General features: G+C 38.9%; 1 protein-coding gene across 1 annotated transcript; it reads right to left on the bottom strand.

Moving 5' to 3' along the window:
* Positions 1–620: 620 nt before the first annotated feature.
* On the bottom strand, positions 621–3,164 carry LOC122002540 (beta-xylosidase/alpha-L-arabinofuranosidase 1-like). Its single transcript, XM_042558130.1, has 4 exons — positions 2,508–3,164; positions 2,245–2,414; positions 1,296–2,161; positions 621–1,198 (listed from the first exon to the last, which is right to left on the bottom strand). Exons 1-4 carry the CDS (start codon positions 2,766–2,768, stop codon positions 621–623), a joined length of 1,875 nt encoding a protein of 624 aa, XP_042414064.1. The 5' UTR covers positions 2,769–3,164.
* Positions 3,165–23,871: the final 20,707 nt, after the last annotated feature.

The following is a 23,871-nucleotide window of genomic DNA, read 5'->3' as shown; positions in this document are numbered from 1 at the left end:
CGATCCTATAAAATAATCATATTTTATTATGTTATCCTATAACGAGATAATTTTAAGAAAGGATTCGAGAGTGACTCAGCATCCGATTAGCCATCTACATAGTGAGAAATTTATTTAGAATTTTCCTAAGATAATTCCAAAGTAAAGGTTGGTTGACGAAGGCTCGTTATTTACCAACAACTTATGTAATCTTTCTTATATGATAAGATCTTCTCTGTCATGCATTTTCCACTTGTGTACTTGTATTTACCTTTTTCTATATCCGTGGGACCGATTCTAGGGGGGCCGCTGATATGACGATTCCACATTTTTTTTTCTTATATGATAAGATCAGAAATGATTTGGTTTAGAAAGTGAGGTGGTTGATAATGAGAAGATGTTGCTCAAATTGCATACTCATATTTACCGTTTTATAAGCATCCAATCCACGTAACTTTGTGTAACTTTCTTAGTTTCGATATATTTTTACCGCTTAAACAAAAAAACAAAGAGGGAAACTATGTCTATATATGAAACCCAAATAAACAGGATTTTTATTCGTTAACACAAAACTGCGACATTATTTTGAAGCATCCGTCGAATTAATCAGAAATACAGTTAATTAAGCTAGGCTCGTTTGCTTACACGGTCAACGTAAACGTATGCTTCAAGTCACCTACACTCAGGACGTGGGACCCCAAGGGCACTCTCCAATTCCCATTCTCATCCGCCACGCTCAGGTCCTTGCACACGTCCAAACTGAACGCCACACTGCTCCTTTGACCAGGCTCCAAGAAGACCTTCTCGAACGCCACCAACTGCTCCTTGGGCGCATTGTGCAGACGCGGAGGCTTGTTGAAGAGCAGCACCGTGTGGCTCCCGGCCATGCCACCGGAGTTGTGCACTTGCAACCGCACATCGAAGCTCATCTCCGCGCAACGCTTAGTAGCGGAGGCGAGACTGATCGACTTGCAATTTCCAGAATAGCATGGGTGCTCTTCTCCGAGGGCGAGGGAGAGTGTCTGAGGGGCTTGAACTTGGAGGTGGGTAAACTTAGTGTAGCTGAGCCCATGACCGAACTTGAAAAGTGGCTTTCCGGTGTAGAAACGGAAAGTTCGACCAGGGTATCCTGTAGCTGGATCTGGCCTCATGCGCATGTCCGTCATGGGAACGTTCTGCACGAAGCTCTCGTGGTACCATGTGAATGGCGACTTACCACCTGAGAACGTGCAAAGGGAACTAAGAGTTAGACTTGGGTTGTCAGCATGCATCTGAAAGAACAAAATGATTGTGTGTCTATGTATATATATACTTACTAGGGTTGTATCGACCGAAGATTACATCTGCAAGGGCCTGTCCTCCAGACTGACCAGGGATGCCTATCCAGAGAATACCTTTGATCTTGGGATTGGCCAGCTGTGCGCTGATATCAAAGGGACCTCCGGACATCATGACGAGGATCACGGGGCCCTTCGATACGGCTGCCACCTCGTCTATGAGTTGCCCTTGTAATCCTGGAAATAGCAAGGTTTCGCGGTCCAATCCCTCGGCTTCTACACTGAGGTCAGTGCCGACGACGAGAACAGTAACGTCGGCTTGGACGGCGGCAGCCTTTGCAGCCTCCAAGTCAAGGCTCGTGCCTTCGCATTTCACATCAGCGCACCCTGGTACGTAAATGGTCTCGGCATGGCCCGATAGCCCATCCAGAGGGCTTACGTAACTGCATGGAATGCCATTGTAATTGCCGAGCATGGCTGAGGTGGCATTAGCATGTGGGCCGATCAGGGCCATGGAGATGGACCCCGGCTTCAGGGGGAGTACGTTATCCTGGTTCTTGAGGAGGACGATGCCTTGGCGAGCGGCTTCGAGAGCCAACTGCTTGTTCTGTGGCGTGCAGACGTCGTTGGGTCCGAGGCCGGCGTATGGGCCCGCGTTGCGAGGATCGCCGTCGAAGAAACCGAGCCTCATCAGCACCGTGAAACCGTTGGTGATGGCCTTGTCCACGTCAGTCTCCCGCAACTTACCTTCTGCGATCGCATTTTGAGCGTGTTTGGCCACGAAAGATCCACAGTTCAGATCAAGTCCTGATTTAAGGGAGATAGCAACTGCGTCCTCTGGAGTTGCTGTATAATGTTGAGTGTTGTACATAACATCCACCGAGTCGCAATCGGAAACAATATAACTGCAATAAATCAAGTAGAAGGAAGAGGTCATATTAATTAAAGATTCGAGTCAGAATGAGAGTTGATTGATCAATTCACTTACCCATTAAGGTTCCATTGTCCTCGGATGACTCCCGAGAGAAGGTCCGGGTCAGCGCATGTAGGTTTGCCATTGACTTTGTTGTAGGAGCACATGGCACAGGCCGCCGCACCTTTGGTCACGCAGTACTTGAATGGCGGCTGGAACGTGTCCGCCATATCTTGATCCGTCACCTAATTCATCGTCGCATCCACATATATATCATATTTGTCGCACAACTATTTAATTAAGGTATATATAAAAATGGCATGCAATGAAGTACGTACTATAGCATTGAAGGAGAAACGCGTCACCCCTTTCCAGTTGTCTACGTCATAAGCTGTGTAGTGCTTGCAGCAAGCTGCGACCTTGAGCTTATGAGGGTCTCGTCGGTTGCGCTGCAAGCCGGCGACGAACGCCACGGCGTACTTGCTGGTGAGGATGGGATCCTCGCCGGGCGTCTCCTGTCCTCTTCCCCACCTCGGATCTCTGAAGATGTTGATGTTGGGACTCCAGAAGGTGAGCCCCGCGTGGCCCACATTGTGCATGGCTCTCGCCTCTGTCGATACCACTTCGCCAATTAATTCGAACAGAGAGACGTTGAAAGAGGCGGCGGTGAGGAGGACTTGGGGGAAGCTGGTGGCGCCGGGGACTAACTCCGAGAAGCGCGACCCGCCGCCGACGAAGGAGACGCCGTGCAGCGCCTCGCTCCACCAGTTGTAGGCGGGGATGCCGAGATGCGGCACTTGGACGGTTCGGTGGCCCAAGAAAGTGATCTTTTCCTGCAGAGTGAGGCGGCTCACCAGATCCTGGGCGCGCGAGAGAGGATGCAGGGTGGCGTTGCAGAATGGGAAAGCCACCAAGGATGAGTCGGCAACCACGTCGCAGGCAAAGACTGGAGCTTGTGCATCGCAGTCATGAGAAAAACAGAGGAGCAAAAGAAGAAGAAGAAATAGAAGAAGAGGAGACATGGTCGATGGAAATGGGAATCGATGAATTCGACATCGTTTCAAATTTGATAGTCCTTTTATATCAAAATTTAGGTCTTTTTTTTTGGTGATAACTGAAGGAATTTCCAATATTAAAATGGGTAAGCACGAAATTAATGACTAATGGAAATTAATGACGAATTTCCATTATATCAAAATTTAATGACGAATGATTTATCGAAGTAACATGGTTGTAATTATCCATAACATCTTTTAAAAATAAAAAATAAAAAATAAAAATGATCATGCCTCATAGGCAAAACACCCTTCTTTTTGGTATTCGTACCGCGCGTGTGCATATTTTGCTCAGTGAAAATAAAGGCCTTTAATATATTTAAGAAAATATTTCTTTTTTGATTTTTTTATCAATATAAAATATAGATAACTATTATAACTGAATAAAAGTATCTACCAAATTAAGTCAAAAAAACTTATATTCTTTTTTTTTTAATCAAAATAAACACACATGTTATAATTAAAAAAATATGATCACATGAATTAATTATTTTCACTACAGGTATGTTTAAATTAAATGGAGGCGTGTATTATAAACAAATGAATATATTTATTATAATATAATAAAGATAAATGATAATTCCGGTTAATTTTATTGATTATTAGGATAAATTTAGAAGTGCACGACTAAATTAGAATTTCAGTATTTTTTTTTATCGAGGTAAAAATTTATATAAATATATTATAGTTGGAATTTAAATCATGAATATTTTAATAGGAATAACATGTAAGTGACGTGTACTATAAATATATTATTATAATAAGCATAAAGATACATTTAATGCTAATAACAAAATGAATACATTTATTATAATATAATAAAGATTAAAAAAAACGGAGACCTATAGCATGACAAAATGGATAAATATAAAGATACATGTAATGGATAAATTAATTTTAGTAATCAATATGTTCTGTTATAATCGGATGAAAAGATTGACATGCGAATACACGAGCGGAAGGAAAGGAGTGATGAAAATTTCATAATTAATTAATCATTGAGAATTAATTAATGATTTTCACCCTTTGGTCTTAATCAAAAAATAATAAGATCAAACATAAAATAAACAACCTAAGTTTTTTTTTTGTCTTGTGATTTTCTCTCTCCCTCTTATCTTTAAAAAGAGTTATATAAAGTTTCAAACATTCAACTGATTCAAAATTTAAAATCCTATTATTCATTGTATTTTGGAAAGGGATTCTCAAAAAAAAAAAAAAAACCAGAAATTTCCAAGCAGGACGATATCGTCTTAAAATAAAGTCAAATCTTCGCTTCAAAATTATGGATAATCTTATCCGAAAATTTTATCTTAAAGGATAATTCTCTGTACTTGCAGAGATAGACGTCTAATTACTTATTTCCGGCACTGAAATGGTAAGAGAGAAGGTTTTGGTTCGACATCAAAATCAATTAATATCCCAATATACTCTTGCTGAACAAGAACTGCCGACTGAGCTTGCATCCTTCCACTACAAAAATAATATTATTTAGCGACTACATAATTCGTCGCTAATATTCATCGTTAACAACATCGTTATAAACTTGTCGTAAACTATATTCAGTAATGAAAATTAATATTTCATCACTAAAATTAACGACATAACATAAAATGGCGCTAAAATTAACATAATCACTGCTAAAATATACCATGGTTAGTGACGAATGTAGCATTATTCGTTGCTAACCAAGATAGTATTAGCGACAAATTATCCATATTTCGTCGATAACATGTATTAATTTTTATAGTGAAATTCTCAAATTCGTCACGGAAACTAGATGTTAGAGATGAATTGTTCGTACTTTGCCGCTAACCTTTTTTCAAAAAAAAAACACGGGCAATTGAGATAAGTTTCGAATGGTCAGCAACAAAACATGGGTAAATCGTCACTAAACCCTTTGTTAGCGACAATTTCCTCCTAATTTGTCACTAACCCTATTTTTTTACATAGTTTTATTTATTTTCATTCATATTCTTCATTATAAAAATTTACAAATTCACAAACTCAAATAAACTGACAAACAACTCATGCTTCAACATCATCAAGTTCAAAACATTCACAAATTCACAACTCTAACAACATTCACAAACAAATCATACAATTCTAACAAGTAACAAGTTTACAACTCTAATGACAAGTAACACAACAAATAAGTAACACAACTCTAACAACAAATAACATAACAAATAAAGTTCACAATCACAATTATATCAAGTTCACATCCAAATGCACAACTTTAACAAAAGTTCACAACATCAAATTTTAAGATTGAGAAGGAGGTGGAGTTGAAGATGAATCATGGATTAAGGATTATAATGAGTATTGTGGACATGATCAAAAACTGTATCAGTAATTTGGACTGCATCAATGTCATTTTCTATATTTTCTTAAGTTTGAACATACTCATTACGCAGTCTCACAATATCATACTCGAAATAAGAAACATGATAAAAATATCATAAAAAATATTTATACACAATTAAGAACAAATTTACTTAATAAAGTCATAACATACGTAAGCAATTTAGGTCTTCTCTCCAATCCACCCTTTTGACAAGCGATGAGATCGCAATTGTCACTTGCGCAAATCAAATTAATTAATTTCTAATCAACCGAACCCCTTAACCTACACTAAGCTAGTATAGTAGAGGATCGGGTCATCTCTCGCGGAACTAATGGCAGGATATTTATTTTCAGACAAAATTGAACCAGGGCTTTGTTTGGGGGGTTTCTCTAAACCTAATGCAACAAAGGAAATTCTAACTAACAAGCAATGATGAACCTATAGTAGAGTGACTATAAGCACCACCTTCTATCAAGTAACATGCATAAATGAAACTAAAATCTTATCTAACTATCGAAGACAAACTTGCACCGCATTGTCACCCTACAACACAAGCGCATCTATCAATAAGCATAACATAAAACTAAGAAAAGAACACAAACATAAAAAAAGGAAAACAAACAATAGCAAAACAAGTGCAATTGAGCTAAATAAACTTAACAGAGATTAAACAAAACCTAGCTATGCAAAATTGATACCCTACATCATATTGTCACACTATGATACATAATTAACAATATGCATAGTGAAACTAAACAGAAAACCAAAACTAACAAATTTAACATGGATAACAACTAATCATGAAATAATCAAACAAGAAAAGAAACTAAATTAACCAAACTTCCTTTTCCACAATCAACAACTCCAAGTCAACTACCCTTCACAGTCACACGAAGGACCCAAATCTGGAACCCACAGAGTCAGTGAACAGCAACACAAACGACTGACCGCTGATCACGAACAGTGAAGTTTCTGACTTGAATTGGAATGGAATTGCTCATTGAGATGGAGGAGTCTTCTGCTTCCGCAACGCCGTCCACAGAAGAAGGGCTCCACAGCACACAGTGCTGGATTTGCTTGAGTTCTACCGGAAATTGGAATTCTTCTGCCAGAATTGGTACACGCACTGAGATGGAGGAGTCTTCTGCTTCCACAACGTCGTCCACAGAAGAAGGGCTCCACAAGACATAGTGCTGGAATAAGAAGAAACTCACCGGAGAAGAAGCTGCACAGCCAACTTCCTCACTGCTGGAAACTCCTTGCTTCTGCAAACCATGACCGCAAGGGGATCATCTGCGGTATGGCCGGAGAGGAAATGCCCTGCCGAAACAGAACCACTCCGCAGGGGAAGTCCTAGATTGTGGCCGCCGTCATGAAGTCGAGAGATAAGGGAACTCACCGCCGGAGAGCAGTACACCGTCAAAGAACCCTTTGCTGAGGTTGTCTCCGCTCACACTAGCCGCCGGAGTTGCTGCCGTCGCCGGGCTGGAGAAGATCGGGAGGCTGGAAATTTGGTGTGTCGGGCATCGGGAGGAAGGAGAAACAAATTGCGCACAGTAAAAGGAAACTGAGCCCTAGCCAAATGTCACTGTGCATCCGCGTAAGTCTTAGAGAGAAAATAGGATTTTTCTCTCATTAAATCTGGGTCGTCCATCTTTATGAGAAGAAAGATGAACATCTGAACGTCCGATCTTAAGATAAACGGTTTAGATCTCTTGAGATTAAATTGAGGTTGATTTGCTCTTTAGATTTGATGATTCATATAGCTTTAAATCTGGATGGAGAGTTGGATAATTTAGATATGAAGGAAGAAACAAGATTTTTTTAACTCTGGATCAACGGTTCATATTGATTTAGTTTGATCGTCTTCATTTGACCTCCAAATCAAATCAGATTTGATCTGATCAGACCCTAATTCATGGCTCTTTAGGTTTTCTACAAAATCACATTAAAAATATGAGATTTAATTCCACAATTATAAAAAATTTATAATTAAGTCCAAAATAGGTTTCTACTCACAAAACATAATATAAATATGAAATTAAGTATACGAAAAGGTAAAGCATGCTAAGTATAAGAGCCAAAATAATACATCAAGATATTCGTTATCAACAAGTTATAAAGAGTTTCATTAAAGATAGTAATCCAATCTTTTCTCTATCACTAATCGATCTAAAAAAATAATGTGTTAATATTTTAATCAACAAATAATTCACGGTAACTATAAAATTAGCACCTATACCATCGTAACTATATTGAATGAATGATTTAGAACCTCCGTGATGGCTATATGAGAGTTTTTCCTAGATTTTCAGCATTTGTTATAGATCATTTCTACAACATAAATTTTTGTATAAATAAAACATTAGTTATAGAAAAAATAATTAAATTTTTATATTAAAAAATATTTGTTATAAATGAGTTACCAGAAATGTTTCTAATTCAAACAGAGTACACATATAGTCTCAGTCATATCTTGCGTCTCACAAAACTCAATTGACATCTGTTGTTGGTGTTGGATCCAGTGGATTGGTTAGGGGGTGGGGGAATAACCTTGCAAATTAAAATTTAAACTTCTCTTGTTTCTAGCTTAGCAAGGATATACACATTAATTAGATAAAAAAACTACATTAAAAGAAAGTAAGAGACTCAGAAGATTTATCGAGTTACAACCTGAGTGGTTGTTAATCCAAGATAATTAAAAGCACACTAACAAACTCCTTTGACAATGTCGGAGGCAAAGAAGCCTCTTACAATGTTGATCGTACGGGCAAAAATTGAATTTAGAAATGAATGCAAAATGTGTTGTTACAACTATGAGGACAAAGCCTCTATTTATAGCATTATGATCGAAATGACTATTTGCTAACATAGCACACTAGAGGCATCTCAATTCCAACGAAGGCGCCTCAGTTCCATCGAAGGTGTCTCAGTTGTGTTGACTTGTATCCTCATCATAACAATGCGCTAGCTGATCTGGCAGATTGGAGGAGTCTCAGTTTATCGGAGGTGCCTCAGATCAGCTGACGTGGACTTCGCTGCTTATCTCCTCGGCAATGACTTCATCCCAACGGAGGTGCCTCGAGTCCCCTCCGTGGCAACAGCTTTGATGGGAATCCTAGTCACCTCAAGTTATCTGAGACACCTTGACTCTTTAAAATGTTGGGTCACTTAGGAGTTAGGGGGGAGGGGTGAAATGCTTCTCGCGCTCGTTCGCTTACTTCGTAGATGTTGATTTGCAGCGGATAGAATCGAAGCCAAGCTCTCTAATGCTAACACGTAAATTTATTTGATATCCACCTCAAGAAGAGGTGACTAATCCAAGGATCCACACACCGAGTGCACTCTCCACTAAGAAAACAACTCCTTCTCGGAACAACCGAAGGTGGAGAAACCTCGTACAAAACTCTCAATACAACCAAGAAGAAATACAATAAAAACCTTATAAGATTTACAACATAGATGCTCTCTTCTTGTTTGGAAATGTCTCTTGATACTTAGAAATGCAGCAGCACTTTACTCCAAAAATCTTCTAGAACTGGTGGTAAGAATCAGAGAAGAAGTGGAGAAGAACTCATGTATGCGCTATAGAGTTTGAACCTCGCTATCACCTTTATACTTCACGATCTAGGGCTTCCAATCGATTGCCACGTTAGACTATAGTGATCCCAGCCGTCCAAAGCTCGCAACCTGCACAATGATCATATCCCTATCGATTGGGGAGGCTTTGATTGATCGACCGATAGATCCAGAGTACCTCTGTGCTCTGGCAGATAAATCTGAAATCGATTGACTGATCGATTCCATCTGCCTCACGATCTTGCGAGAAAACAATCCACAATCGATCAACTAATAGATTGGAGTATTCCAATCGATTGGCTGATCGATTGAGGAGCACATTGTGCTCTTTGCGAGCAAGCTCTAATCGATCGCCTGGTCGATTGGCCTAACCCTAATCAATCGACTGATCGATTGGGCAGACCTTGCTCGTGAAGCTCTTCCAATTGATCAACTGATCGATTGGGCTCTGGTTCAATCAATTGACTAATTGAATGACTAACCCTTACTTAACTAACTCAAGTCTAGGGTCCCAAACCCAACATCCGGTCAACTGTGGCCTATTAGGACTCGCTCATGCCTAGCATCTGGTCAACCTTGACCTGTTGAGACTTCGTTACCAAGTGTCTGGTCAATCATATGACTCACTTGGACTTTTCTAGCCGTGCCAAGTGTTTGGTCAACCTTGACTTACTTGGACTTACCGTCTCATGCCAAGTGTCTGGTCCTTTATAACCCACTTGAACTTCCAAACACCAGGTGTCTGATCAACCTGGACCCACCTGAATTTCCACACACCTGGCTTCGCTTACTAGGACTTCCTTACTACCTATCTTCACTCACTAGGATTTTCAAATTGTATGATTTCACTCACCAGGACTTTCAAACTGCTTGTCATCACTCACCAGAACTTTCCCATTTGCATAACTTCACTTATTAGGTCTTTCACCTAGCTTTAGTCACTAGGATTTCCCAACTACCTGGCTTCACTCATTAGGACATTCCATTTGCCTGACTTTACTCACCAAGACATTCCAACTACCTAGCTTCACTCACCAGGACTTCCCAACTACCTAGCTTCACTCACTAGGACTTCCCAGTCAAGTATCCGGTTAACTTTGACCTACTTGACTCTTCTTTACACCAAACTGGTCAAACATTGACTAGAAGAGAATTGCTCCAACAATCTCTCCAAATGTACGATTGCACCTGCAATCTCCATACATTGTCAAATATCAAAACTCAAATATCAAGATTCAAACTTGAGCTAATTCAAGCTTAGTCAACGTGGTTAACCTTGACCTAGGGAAATTGTACCAACAATTTCTCCCTTTTTATGTTTGACAATACGTTAAGTTAGACTAATCTCATAGCCTCAACTACTTCTTCACGACAAAGCATGAATGAGGATTTCCTTCATTCTCTCCCTTTTCCAGGGGCAAACTCTCTCTTTTGGGTAATAAAGGTCTAATTTAAACCATACATTCTCTCTCTTTGGCACACATCAAAAACTCTCCCTTGAAAAGTTATCCACACGTTGTTCACAATATCACAATGAAGGTCTCATACCCTTCATTGTCTCCAATGCTCTTCCTTGAGCATTCACACACCACAATAAAGATATCTAATCTTCTATTGTTTTCCAATGCTCAACCTTGAGCATTCACTATAACGAAAGTTTACAACCTTCTATGGTTTTGTGAAAAATAAATTCATGTCTTTAAGGAGTAGCTTCCCCTTAAAACATGCTCTAAAATTTTGTCATTGTACCAACAATGACTTAGAGTTCCTAAGACTTTAAGAAAATCAAAATTTGAAGTTTTGAGGTTCATGAATCAATATTGAATGTAAACCTTATCCTAAACTTCAAGTTAGTCTTCTTAGACCATTCCTTTCTTGTTTTCATCAAGAAAACTACCCTTAAATGTTCACAAAAGAATTTCTTAGGTTTAGGGATGGTTAACATGACTAACTGTAGCTTAATGGACTGAAATCAAACCATTTCAACCAAAAATCAGCTTTTTCAATCGATTGAAGTTGGGACTCAATTGATTGAAGTCTTTCAATCGATCCACTAATAGATTCAGTAAGGCTTGTCGCGAAAAAGCTATTGAATCGATTAGCAGATCAATCCATGCAGGGTTCAATCGATCAGCTGATCGATTATGCAAGCTTCTGTTCACGGAAAAATCTAAATCAATCGATCGACTAATCGATTGAACATTCCCAATCGATCAACCAATCGATTGGTTTTCTGATTCCCCGAAATCAAGTTTCAGCCGAAATTCAGAAATGCCCCAATAATTCTATAAAATTATAAAAATCAAGAAAATGTATATAGACACTATTAAGATATGTATTATGATGGAAAAATAGTTTTTTTAAGAAAATACATCATAATTTCAAAGATTGACACAAAACTTGAAACCATGGAAAAAACTTCAAAGTTTCTTCCTAGTTTGTATCTAACTCTTCAATGGTAATTGCTATCAAAAGATAGACTTTACCAAGGTTTTCCAAAGACATTTTGAAATAATTTTTAAAATTAATTTTCAACCATGTTATTTGGGTTAGATGCACATGACTTGTACATTAGCTTTCCCAATGATTGGATAACACATAACTATGTGTTTTGAATAAAAATTAAAACTCAAAAGATGCACTAAATCAACATCTTGAGTTTTACTCATCCTTCTAACATTTCGCATGCATCTAATGTGTACTAAAATACATACAAGTCAAGTTATAGTTTTTGTGAGATGTAGATTTTGGTTTTACCCTAATCTAATGGTTCATGCATATCTATCTAGGCATTTTAAAATTGATTATCCACCTAAGATGTCACTTGTTGATTAATGTCATTGTACTTAATTACAAGGAACTTAAAATAATACATGAAAATGATTATGACATACATCAAAATGAATAATTTTCAAAAGAAAACTTACTATAACTATTTGATGTTGTATGACATGACATGGTATTTTTGTATTTTTATTTTTTATAATAAATATGAATGTAAAATATGATGTCATGGCATATGAAGACCAAACAAAGTATGTCACTTTAGCATAAATAATATACCTAGATTATCCATCTAAGTATTCCTAATTAATTACTAAACCAAAATTAATCCTAAGTTGCTCTTTTTCTTTCAAGAAAATGTCAAAACCCAACTTGACATTTCTTTAACTTTTCCTATTTGTACCAATTTTAATTAAGTCTAATTCTTCAAATCTTGGCACATTTTATTCTCCCAAAAGAGTAAACACTTAAATTATTTTCATTTTCAAGGAGTACAACTGATGTATGCTCAAGGGCTGAAGATAGGAGAGATCAGTTATCACTTCCGGAAGGCCCAATTACAAGACTACGGGCAAAGCGTTTAAAGGAAGCACTAAATGAGCTAATCAAAAAACATTGGGAGGACTATGAGCAAGGAGAAACCAAGATAATCGCAACTGCTAGTCGTGGCCTAATCCACGTAATCGGGCACACATCCATGACTGGTCGCGCTTAACGGAAGAACGCTAATAAGCATGTAAAGAATGGGAATTCGTTCATGCATGAAGACTTAAGTATTTTAGATTGTTTAATGAAGCATGCAACTTGGGACTCTAATTGTGCATGCATTTATTTTGTTTTGGGTTTCTAGATAGCTTGCATGAGGCATGCAACATTGGGACTCTAATTATGCATGTACTTATCTTGTATTTTCCTTGTTCACTCCCATTATATAAGGGAGCTAGGGACATCTTAGTATGAAGCAACTTAGTTTTTGGTGAGATTGTGTGCTCTCTTAGTTCTTGAAAGAACTTGCTGAACTTATCGAGTCTACTCTCGTGGCGTTCAACCCATCGAAACTTATCACCCCTAGGTGTGACTTTTCTTTCCTTCGTAGGCTTGGTTCGTGCCAATTCTTGGTTACGGGTCAAGGTTCACACTCTTGTCGTTTAGTTCTTGGGGTTCTATCCACCTTTGTTTCAGGTTCCATCACATATATTGGTGGGGTTCGTATCATCTGGTATCAGAGCTTTGGTTCAAAGGCAAGTGCAAATCTATCTTTACTTGTTGTTCAGCCAAAAGAAAAAAAATCATGGAAAAAAAAGAAAAAAAAAGAGCGCAAAGAAAAGACAAAAAAGAAGAAGAAGAAGAAGAAAGCGCAAAAAAAAAATTTGCTTGTGTGAATGAAGTAAATTGTCTTCAACAATTCTTTTCTTATTTTCCTTACTCTCAAACTTCTACTCTTTCATTTTCTCTTAAAATTCTGCCATCATAAGTTTCGGTGGTATCTTTTGAATTGCTACGTGATATTCTGATTTGTTTTAGAGTTTGATCAAGAACTGAGAGATATCATCAATTGAGAGCTACCGCCCAAACGTGAGTTGAGTGCTTGTGAGGTTTTCTTTCATTTTGCAACCATGTCCAACAACCAAGAGGATGGAGCAAATGAGGGGGCTAGGCCACTTCCGAACTTGCAATTACAAGCATTGATGGGGGAGATGCAGCGGATGATGAGGGCGGAATTAGAATCTATCCATGAGAGGTTGGATCGGGTGGAGGATGGGACACCAAGAAGACATCAACAAGACCGTATTACTAGACCACAACGAAGACATGCCCAAGGGATTGATGTCGAAGAAGATGAAGAGGTTATTGTGGAAGACTTTGATGAGCAAAACTACAATCGGGGCAGGATTGGACATCGAGGAGATAGAAACAGAACTAGAAGAAATAATGATTTAGGAGGGATTAAGATGAAAATTCCAACCTTCCAAGGAAGAAATGACTCAGAAGCTTACTTGGAATGGGAAACTAAGATGGAAATGGTGTTTGACTGTCATGAATTCTCAGAGTTTAAAAAGGTGAAGTTAGCTGCCATTGAATTCACTGATTATGCTATTGTTTGGTGGGATCAAGTGGTGATGACTCGGAGAAGGAATAGAGAGCAACCTGTGTCCACTTGGGAGGAAATGAAAGTGCTCATGAGAAGGAGGTTTGTACCCAGCCATTATTATAGAAGCTTATATTAGCGGCTTCAAAGGTTATCTCAAGGCTCCAAAAGTGTGGATGAATATTTCAAGGAGATGGAGTTGTCCATGATCCGAGCTAATGTCAATGAAGATCGAGAAGCCACTATGACCAGGTTTTTACATGGTTTAAATCCAGAAATTGCTGATATTGTTGAATTGCAGCATTATGTTGAGCTGTCAGATATGGTCCACCAAGCACAAAAAGTGGAAGAACAACTCAAGAGGAGAGGATTGGCTAGGAAGGGAACCAATGACTACTCACGGCACATGGCGGACAACTCCAAGAAAGGAGGAATAACCTCAAAATAAGCCAAAGTTTGAACCCTTCAAGAAGCCCAAACCCACACCATCAACTACTCAAGGTAATCGCGAGCCCATTTCCTCCAAAATTCGTGATATCAAGTGTTTTAAATGTCAAGGACATGGTCATATAACTAGTCAATGTGTGAACAAAAGGGTGATGGTAATAAACGCTCAAGGTAAACTTGAGTCGGAAGATGAGGATGAAATAGTTGAAGAAGTGCCACAAAAAGAGGACAGTGATGAAGAACAACATGCTACTATCAGAGACTTATTGGTGGTCCGACGAGTTCTAAATCTATAAGCTAAGGAGGAAGAAGGTAATCAAAGGGAGATTTATTTCATACCCGTTGCTTTGTCAATAACAAGGTTTGCAGTGTTATTATTGATGGGGGGAGTTGCACCAATGTGGCAAGTACTGATTTGGTGGAGAAATTATCACTACCAACTCGAAAATATTCACGACCTTATCGACTGCAGTGGCTAAACGATTACGGAGAAATCAAGGTAATAAAACAAGTCTTGGTAGCAATCTCCATTGGCAAATATGAAGATGAGCTGTTGTGTGATGTGGTTCCCATGCATGCATGCCATCTATTGTTGGGAAGACCTTGGCAATTTGATCGAAAGGTAACACATGATGGCCTCACAAATAAGTATAGTTTTACTTTGAAAGGACAACCTATTATTCTTGTACCGTTGACTCCAAGACAAGTTATGGAGGATTAGTTGAGACTACAAAAAGCAAATGAAAAGAAGAAAGAAAAAGAAATTGAGAGAAAAAAAATTGAGAAAAAAGAAGAAGAGGGAAAGAAAAATGAGAGGAAAGAAGATGAGAGGAAAGAGACAAAAGGAGTGGGCAAGGAAAAAAAGGAGAGAGAAAGAAAAATATTTTTTATGCAAAAAAAAAGTGAGATTAAGCGAGCTTTGTTTTCAAATCAGCTGCCCCTTATCCTTTTGTATAAGGAGGCACTATTGAGCACTAACGACCTTAACAAATTCTTTACCTAGTGTTATTGTTTCTCTCTTATAGGAATTCAAGGAGGTCTTTCCTGAAGAGGTTCCGCATGGTTTACCTCCCATTAGAGGAATTGAGCACCAAATTGACTTCATACCTGGTGCCTCCATTCCGAATCGACCTGCCTATAGAAGCAATCCGGAGGAAGCAAAGGAACTTCAGAGGCAAGTTAATGAATTATTAGAAAAGGGGTATGTTCGAGAAAGCATGAGTCCTTGCGTCGTGCCTGTGTTACTAGCTCCCAAGAAGGATGGAACATGGAGGATGTGTGTGGATTATCGAGCCATCAACAACATCACGGTAAAGTATCGCCATCCAATTCCTAAGATTGATGATATACTTGATGAATTGCATGGTTCTTGTGTGTTCACAAAAATTAATCTTAGGAGTGGATATCATCAGATTAGGATGAAGGAAGGTGATGAATGGAAAACTGGTTTTAAAACTAAGCATGACTTATATGAATGGTTAGTAATGCCTTTTGGCTTAATTAATGCTCCTAACACTTTTATGCGTTTGATGAACCATGTTTTGCGTGCTTTCTTAGGGAAATTTGTAGTTGTGTATTTTGATGATATTTTGATTTTTAGCAGAAACTTAGAAGAGCATGTTACACATTTAAGGTTAGTTTTGAGTGTGCTAAAAGAAGAAAAGCTTTTTGCTAACCTCGATAAATGCACCTTTTGTACGGAGAAAGTTGTGTTTCTTGGTTTTGTTGTTAGTACTAAAGGCGTTGAGATGGATGAGGAAAAGGTGAAAGCAATCCAAGAGTGGCCAACACCGACAACAATTAGCCAAGTGAGGAGTTTCCATGGTTTGGCCAGCTTCTATCGACGGTTTGTTCGTGATTTTAATAATATTGCAGCTCCTCTTACTAAAGTCATCAAGAAAAATGAGTGATTCAAGTGGGGAGAGGAGCAAGAGAGGGCCTTCAACACTTTGAAAGAAAAGCTAAGTTCTACTCCTTTACTAATCCTACCAGATTTTTCTAAAACATTGGAAATCGAATGTGATGCTTCTGGTGTTGGTATAGGTGCTGTGCTTATGCAGGAAATGAGACTCATTGCTTATTTCAGTGAGAAGTTGAGTGGAGCCACTCTCAACTATCTCACATATGACAAGGAAATGTATGCATTGATGAGAGCATTGGAGACATGGCAACATTACCTATGGCCAAAAGAATTCGTGATTCACACAGATCATCAATCTCTAAAGCATTTGAAGAGCCAACATAAGTTGAACCGACGCCATGCTAAATGGGTAGAATTCATTGAGACATTTCCTTATGTGATCAAATACAAGCAAGGAAAGGAGAACGTAGTTACTGATGCACTATCTCGAAGGTATGCTTTACTGTCCACTTTAGATACGAAGTTACTTGGATTTGAATATATCGAGAATTTATATACTAACGATACTGATTTTTCTGAGGTGTTCAAAGCATGCGATAAGGTTGCATTTGGTAAGTTCTATAGGCATGAAGGGTTTTTATTTCGTGAAAATAGATTGTGTGTGCCTATGTGTTCGTTACGTGAATTATTCACTAGGGAAGCCCATGGTGGTGGATTGATGGGTGATTTTGGCGTTACTAAGACTTTAGGGGTTTTACAGGATCATTTCTTTTGGCCTCATATAAAACGCGACGTGGAAAGAATTTGTGAGAAGTGTATCACTTGCAAACAAGCTAAATCTAAATTGAAACCCCATGGCTTGTATATTCCTTTGCCTATACCTAGTGAACCTTAGACTGATATTTCAATGGACTTTGTTTTGGGATTACCCCGGACCAAGAGAGGGAGAGATTCAATTTTTGTTGTGGTAGACAGATTCTCTAAAATGACGCATTTCATTCCATGTCATAAAACCGATGATGCATCGCATATAGCTGAATTGTTCTTTAAAGAGGTTATTAGGTTGCATGGCATGCCTAGGACCATTGTCTCTGATAGAGATGTAAAATTTTTGAGTTTTTTTTGGAAGACTTTGTGGGGGAAATTAGGAACTAAATTGTTGTTCTCTACTACTTGTCACCCCCAAACTGATGGGCAAACTGAAGTGGTCAATCGAACCTTGTCCTTTTTACTTCGTGCAGTCATTAACAAGAATTTGAGAATATGGGAAGATTGTCTACCTCATGTTGAATTTGCTTACAATAGGAGCATACATTCTGCGACTAAATTTTCTCCATTTGAAATTATTTATGGATTCAATCCCTTGTCACCATTAGATTTGATTCCTTTAGCTGTAAGTGAGCATATAAACTTAGATGGTAAGCAGAAGGCCGAATTCGTAAAGAAGATTCATGAACAAGCACGACTGAATATTGAGAAAAGAACTCAGCAATACATGCAACAAGCTAACAAGGGGCGCAAGAAAATTGTGTTTGAACCAGGAGAATGAGTTTGGTTACACCTCCGAAAGGAGCGATTTTCGGACAAACGTCGTTCTAAACTTCTACCTCAAGGGGATGACCCATTTCAAGTATTAGAGCGCATCAATGATAATGCCTACAAACTTGAACTACCAGGTGAGTATGACGTACATTCTACTTTTAATGTTGCTGACTTATCCCCGTTTGATGCAGGTGATGATTTGAGGACAAATCCTTTTCAAGAAGGGGAGAATGATGTATGCTCAAGGGATGAAGATAGGAGAGATCAGTTATCAGTTCCGGAAGGCCCAATTACAAGACTACGAGCAACGCATTTCAAGGAAGCACTAAATGGGCTAATCAAAAAACATTGGGAGGACTATGAGCAAGGAGAAACCAAGATAATCGCAACTGCTAGTCGTGACTTAATCCACGTAATCGGGCACACATCCATGACTGGCCGCGCTTAACGGAAGAACGCTAATAAGCATGCAAAGAATGAGAATTTGTTCATGCATGAAGACTTAAGTATTTTAGATTGTTTAATGAAGCATGCAACTTGTGACTCTAATTGTGCATGCATTTATTTTGTTTTGGGTTTCTAAATAGCTTGCATGAGGCATGCAACATTGGGACTCTAATTGTGCATGTACTTATCTTGTATTTTCCTTGTTCACTCCCATTATATAAGGGAGGGACATCTTAGTATAAAGTAACTTAGTTTTTGGTGAGATTGTGTGCTCTCTTAGTTCTTAAAAGAACTTGCTGAACTTATCGAGTCTACTCTCGTGGCGTTCAACCCATCGAAACTTATCACCCCTAGGTGTGGCGTTTCTTTCCTTCGTAGGCTTGGTTTGTGCTAATTCTTGGTTACGGGTCAAGGCTCACACTCTTGTCGTTTAGTTCTTGGGGTTCTATCCACCTTTGTTTCAGGTTCCATCACATTTATTGGTGGGGTTCGTATCAACAACTATCTTGAAAATACCCTCCAAGTGTCAACTTCTTCAAGGTTAGGTTAACTATCCTTCAAATTGGAGTTTACACTCTCTAAACTCATCTTGGGTGTAGAGAACATACTCCTAGGAACTCAAAATCGATTGGTGCTCCTTGGGTGTTCTAGGTATTTACTAGGGATAACTTCCCTTCATACCTTTCTAATGACCTTCCTAAGCTTCTTAGAAGTCTTGGTCATTCTAGATTCCTCTTAGTCAACTCTAGGGATAACTTCCCTTGTGACCTTCTTAGTGACTTTCTTATGCTTCTTAGAAGTCTTAGTCATGTTGGTCTTCTCAATGTTAACTCTAGGGATGACCTCCCTTGTAACCTTGACTTGACCTCTATACCTAGGATTGGTTCCATAATTATATGGAACCCTATGGATGATGCCACATCCTTCTTGGCTTTAGGTTTGTATCTCAAACCTCTATGGTCATTGGATGATTCTTGTTTATCTATTTTTAAACCTAGGTTATGTCCATTTAACCCCTTTAAGAGTCTTTCTATTTTCTTTAGGGTCTTTTCTAATTGATCAAGCCTTGACCTCAAGGCTTGGTTTTCAATCCTTAAATCCTTAGATTTAGATTTTTCCTTAAATCCTTGGACACTTCTATTTTTGGGCCTATATCCAAAATCTTTAGAATTATTGCCCAACCCATTTTCTACCTTCCTAGCCTTAGGTGAGGTAGTCTTAGCACGATATGCTTCATATTTTTCCTTAACTCTATCATGCTTCCTATTTTTATGATAAATATCATTAAAATGATATAATATAGACCTAGCATGCTTTTTATCATGTGTCAAAGGAATTGGTTCAATAAATGATACCTTGAGTTTTCCCTTAAAAACTTCCCCTTGACTTGAGCTTTCTCCTTTGACTTTGTCCGGATTCTTTCCCTTTGGACACTGGCTCGATAATGTCCATTTTGTTCACACAAGAAGCACATAATGTGCTCCTTGCTCTTGTGTACCATGGGGCTAACGTCCTTAGGCTTCTCCTTATCCTTTGGTGTCACTTAGCCCTTCTTCTTGGCTAATTTAGGACGCTTACTCTTATAGTGTCCTTTTCCCATACATTCAAAACAAATGATATGATATTTATTATTTACAATTGAAATTTCTATACCTTTACTTGTAGGGGTGACACTTTCTTCATTTGATCTGGATGAAGAGATTTCTTCTTAATCCGGTATTGATGCTCCATGCTCCCCCTCAAACTTTGAGGTGGAGGCCTTTTCATCTTCATCCTCATATACATGAAATAAGGAGTATACTCCTTTGCCTTTGTCTTCGTGCTCTCTAGAGGATAAACCTTCTTCTTCTTCTTCTTCTTCTTCTTCTTTCGATGTTAAGCATCTTTCAACTTCGGATTCTTCTTCTTCTTGATCCAATAAATTGCCCTCTTTGGATTCTTCTTGATTTTGTATAGTGAAGGGATCTTTATGGATTCTTGCCAATTTGCTCCAAAGCTCCTTGGCATCCTCATACTCTTCTATCTTGCTCAAGATGTTGTTAGACAATAAATTGACCAATAGCTTGGGCACTTTATCATTGGTCTCACATCTTTGGATTTACTCTTAACTTAATTTGCTCCTTTTGATGAGTTTGTCTTTTGAATCTCTTGAAGTTTGAAAACCCTCCATTAGAACAAATCATTGCTCTATCTTCATCGTGAAGAAATTTTTGATTCTTGATTTCCAAGAATTGAAGCTTGTCATTGCGAATGGTGGAGGCACTCTCATGTCTAATCCGAGTCCATCTCGGAAATCCATCTAGAAGTTGAGCTCCTCTTGATGAAAACTGTGACTTGTTGAAATTTGAGCTTCAACTTCTTATTCTTCCTCTAGCACCTTGCCCTTCCAGTGATGAGTCTGGTGAAGAGCGGTCTTACTCTGATACCACTTGTTGGGTCACTTTTGAGCTAGGGGGATGAATAGCTTCTCGTGCTCGTTCGCTTGCTTCGTAGATGTTGATTTTCAACGGATAGAATCGAAACCAAGCTCTCCAATACTAACACATAGATTTACTTGGTATCCACCTTAAAAAGAGATGACTAATCCAAATATCCACAGACAGAGCACACTCTCCACTAAGGCTACGTTTGGCTGGGTGTAATGTAATGAAGCTTGTAATATAATGTAATGTAATCTTGATTACATTACTACGTATGGTAATATAATGTATGTAATCTTTGATTACAAGGATGATTACATTCTTTTGTTTGGTGTCCACTATTTTTTATAAGGAATGTAATGCATATTATTATAAAATAATAAAAATATCCTGCGACTTTTACCGACAGGCCGCCACACCTCTGTCGAAGCTTGTGGCAGCCACCGACAACTAGCGGTCGTTACCACTGGTCGCTGCCGGCGGCTGGTGGCCGACGGCGGGCGGCCAGCGGCGAGCGGGCGGCGACGGGTGGCCGGCGGCAGGCAGCCAGCAACCAGCAGCCGATGATGGCGAGCGACAATCGGTGGCGGGGGGTGGCGGCTGACTAGGGGTATATTCGGCATTCAAATTTTAGTTAAGCAGTGATCTCGTAATGTAATCGGATTACATAGTATTTACTTTGTAATCCAGATTACAAAACTTCACTACCTTTTGTAATCGAGATTATATTACATTACAAGTTTAAAGTTAAACCAAACAAAATAATCAGCCTTGTAATGTAATCTTGATTACATTACAAGGCAGATTACACCCTACCAAACGTAGCCTAAGAAAATAACTCCTTCTCGGAACAACCGGAGGTGGAGAAACCTCGTACAAGACTCTCAATACAACCAAAAAAAATACAAGAAAAACCTATAAGATTTACAACATAGATGCTCTCTTCTTGTTTGGAAATGTCTCTTGATACTTGGAAATGCAACAATACTTTACTCGAAGAATCTTCAAGAACTGGCGGTGAGACTCGAGGAAGAAGCGGAGAAGAACTCGTGTATGCGCTATAGAGTTTTTACCTCGCTGTCACCTTTATACTTCACGATCTAGGGCTCCCAACCGATTGGGCATGCTCCCAACCGATTGCCACATCAGATCCTAGAGATCCCAGTCATTCAAATCTTTCAACCTGTGCAACAGTCATATCTCAATCGATTTTCAAGGCTTTGATCGATTGATTCAAAGCACCTCTGTGCTCTCACAGATAAATCTGGAATCAATTGAACAATTGATTCCATCTGCCTCGCGATCTTGCGAGAAAACAAACCCCAATCGATCAATTGATCAATTGAAGTATTCTAATTGATCGACTGATCGATTGGGGAGTACACTATGCTCTTCGCGATTGGCCTAACCCCAATTGATTGCCTGATCGATTGGCCTAACCCCAATCGATAGGCTGATCGATTAGGCTATTCTTGCTCGTGAAGCTCTCCCAATCGATCAACTGATCAATTGGGCTCTAGTTCAATTGATCGGCTGATTGATTGACCAACCCTAACTTGACTAACTCAAGTCTAGGGTCTCAAACCCAACATATGGTCAACCGTGATCTGTTGGGACTCGCTCATATCTAGCATCTAGTCAACCTTGACCTGCTGGGACTTCATTATCAAGTGTCCTATCAATCCTTTGTCCCACTTGGACTTTTCTAACTATGTCAAGTGTCCGGTCAACTTTGACCTACTTGGACTTACCGTCTCATGCCAAGTGTCTGGTCCTCCATGACCCACTTTGACTTCCAAACACCAAGTGTCTGGTCACCCTAGACCCATTTAGATTTCCACACACTTGTCATCACTCATCAGGACTTCCTTACTGCCTATCTTCACTCACCAGGACTTTCAAACTGCCTGGCTTTACTCACCAGGACTTTCAAACTGCCCGGCTTCACTCACCAGGACTTTTTCATTTGTCTACCTTCACTCACTAGGTCTTTCACCTAGCTTCACTCACCAGGATTTTCAACTGCCTAGCTTCACTTACTAGGACTTTTCATCTGCTTGGCTTCACTCACTAGGACTTTCCAACTACCTGGCTTCACTCACCAGGATTTCCCAACTGTCTAGCTTCACTCACTAGGACTTCCCAGTCAAGTATCCAGTCAACCTTGACCTACTTGACTCTTTTTCACACCAAACTGGTTAAACATTGACCAGAGGAGAATTGTTCCAACAATCTCCCCAAATGTATGATTGCATCTCTAATCTCCATACATTATCAAACATCAAAACTCAAATATCAAGACTTAAACTTGTGCCAATTCAAGCTTAGTCAACATGGTCAACCTTGACCTAGGGAAATTGCACCAACACAAAACACCAAGGTGCCTCATGTCAGTTGGAGATGCCTAGGATGGTCAATTTCCAAGTTGACCATTCACTTCTTCCGACCGTCTGGAGTTAAGCTCACTCGAACTCAAATCCGACATTCTCCTTAAGCAGACATCCTCCTGCCTCCTCATCCCTCTGATGCACTGTGTGTGTCCTTTTTGTCCACAGCTTTTCGTCTCTTGGATGCAGTAAGCCCGTTGGCTCCCTTCTCGTGTCATCCTTCTCACTCACTATGTCTTCTACTTGATTTCTTGTGTTCCTAAATTCCTACACACTTAGACACAATACATCAAAAACACATAGGATCTAACTTAACTGGGTTGATCAACATCAAAACTAACCCGGGGTACTTACAATATTTCCCTTTTTCATGTGAATCAACCGAGATAAAGTTAGGGTAAAAATACAAGAAATTGTAAACAAATAATAATTATAAATATTTACAATATAGTCTTCTCCTTGATTTAACATTATCCCCCCTCTCTCTTCACACCAAACGTATAAAAATAAATGAAAAATGAAATAGAAAAGATTTTAAAGATTTTCTAGGAGTTTACATAGATGATCCAAGGTTGTAAATTTTTACCGAAATTATTTTATAAATAAAATAATTTTTAAGAATTAAACCTTACTTTGCCAAAAATAATTTCAAAATTAATTTTAATTTTTGAAAAACTTGAAAAATTTTATCAATGTTAAACTGAATCAATCTAATAACACCAAAAAATTATGAGAAAAATATTTTCT

The sequence above is a fragment of the Zingiber officinale genome, chromosome 1B, assembly GCF_018446385.1.
Source record: "Zingiber officinale cultivar Zhangliang chromosome 1B, Zo_v1.1, whole genome shotgun sequence".
Taxonomy (NCBI): Eukaryota; Viridiplantae; Streptophyta; class Magnoliopsida; order Zingiberales; family Zingiberaceae; genus Zingiber; species Zingiber officinale.
This window is presented reverse-complemented; position numbering and strand designations above follow the sequence as displayed.

Coding starts and splice junctions, on each gene's coding strand:
- LOC122002540 (XM_042558130.1), bottom strand. CDS start 2,768: ATGCACAATGTGGGCCACGCGGGGCTCACCTTCTGGAGTCCCAACATC. Junction 2,415..2,507: donor GTTTCTCCTTCAATGCTATA/GTACGTACTTCA, acceptor ACGATGAATTAG/GTGACGGATCAAGATATGGC. Junction 1,199..1,295: donor CTTCGGTCGATACAACCCTA/GTAAGTATATAT, acceptor GCACGTTCTCAG/GTGGTAAGTCGCCATTCACA.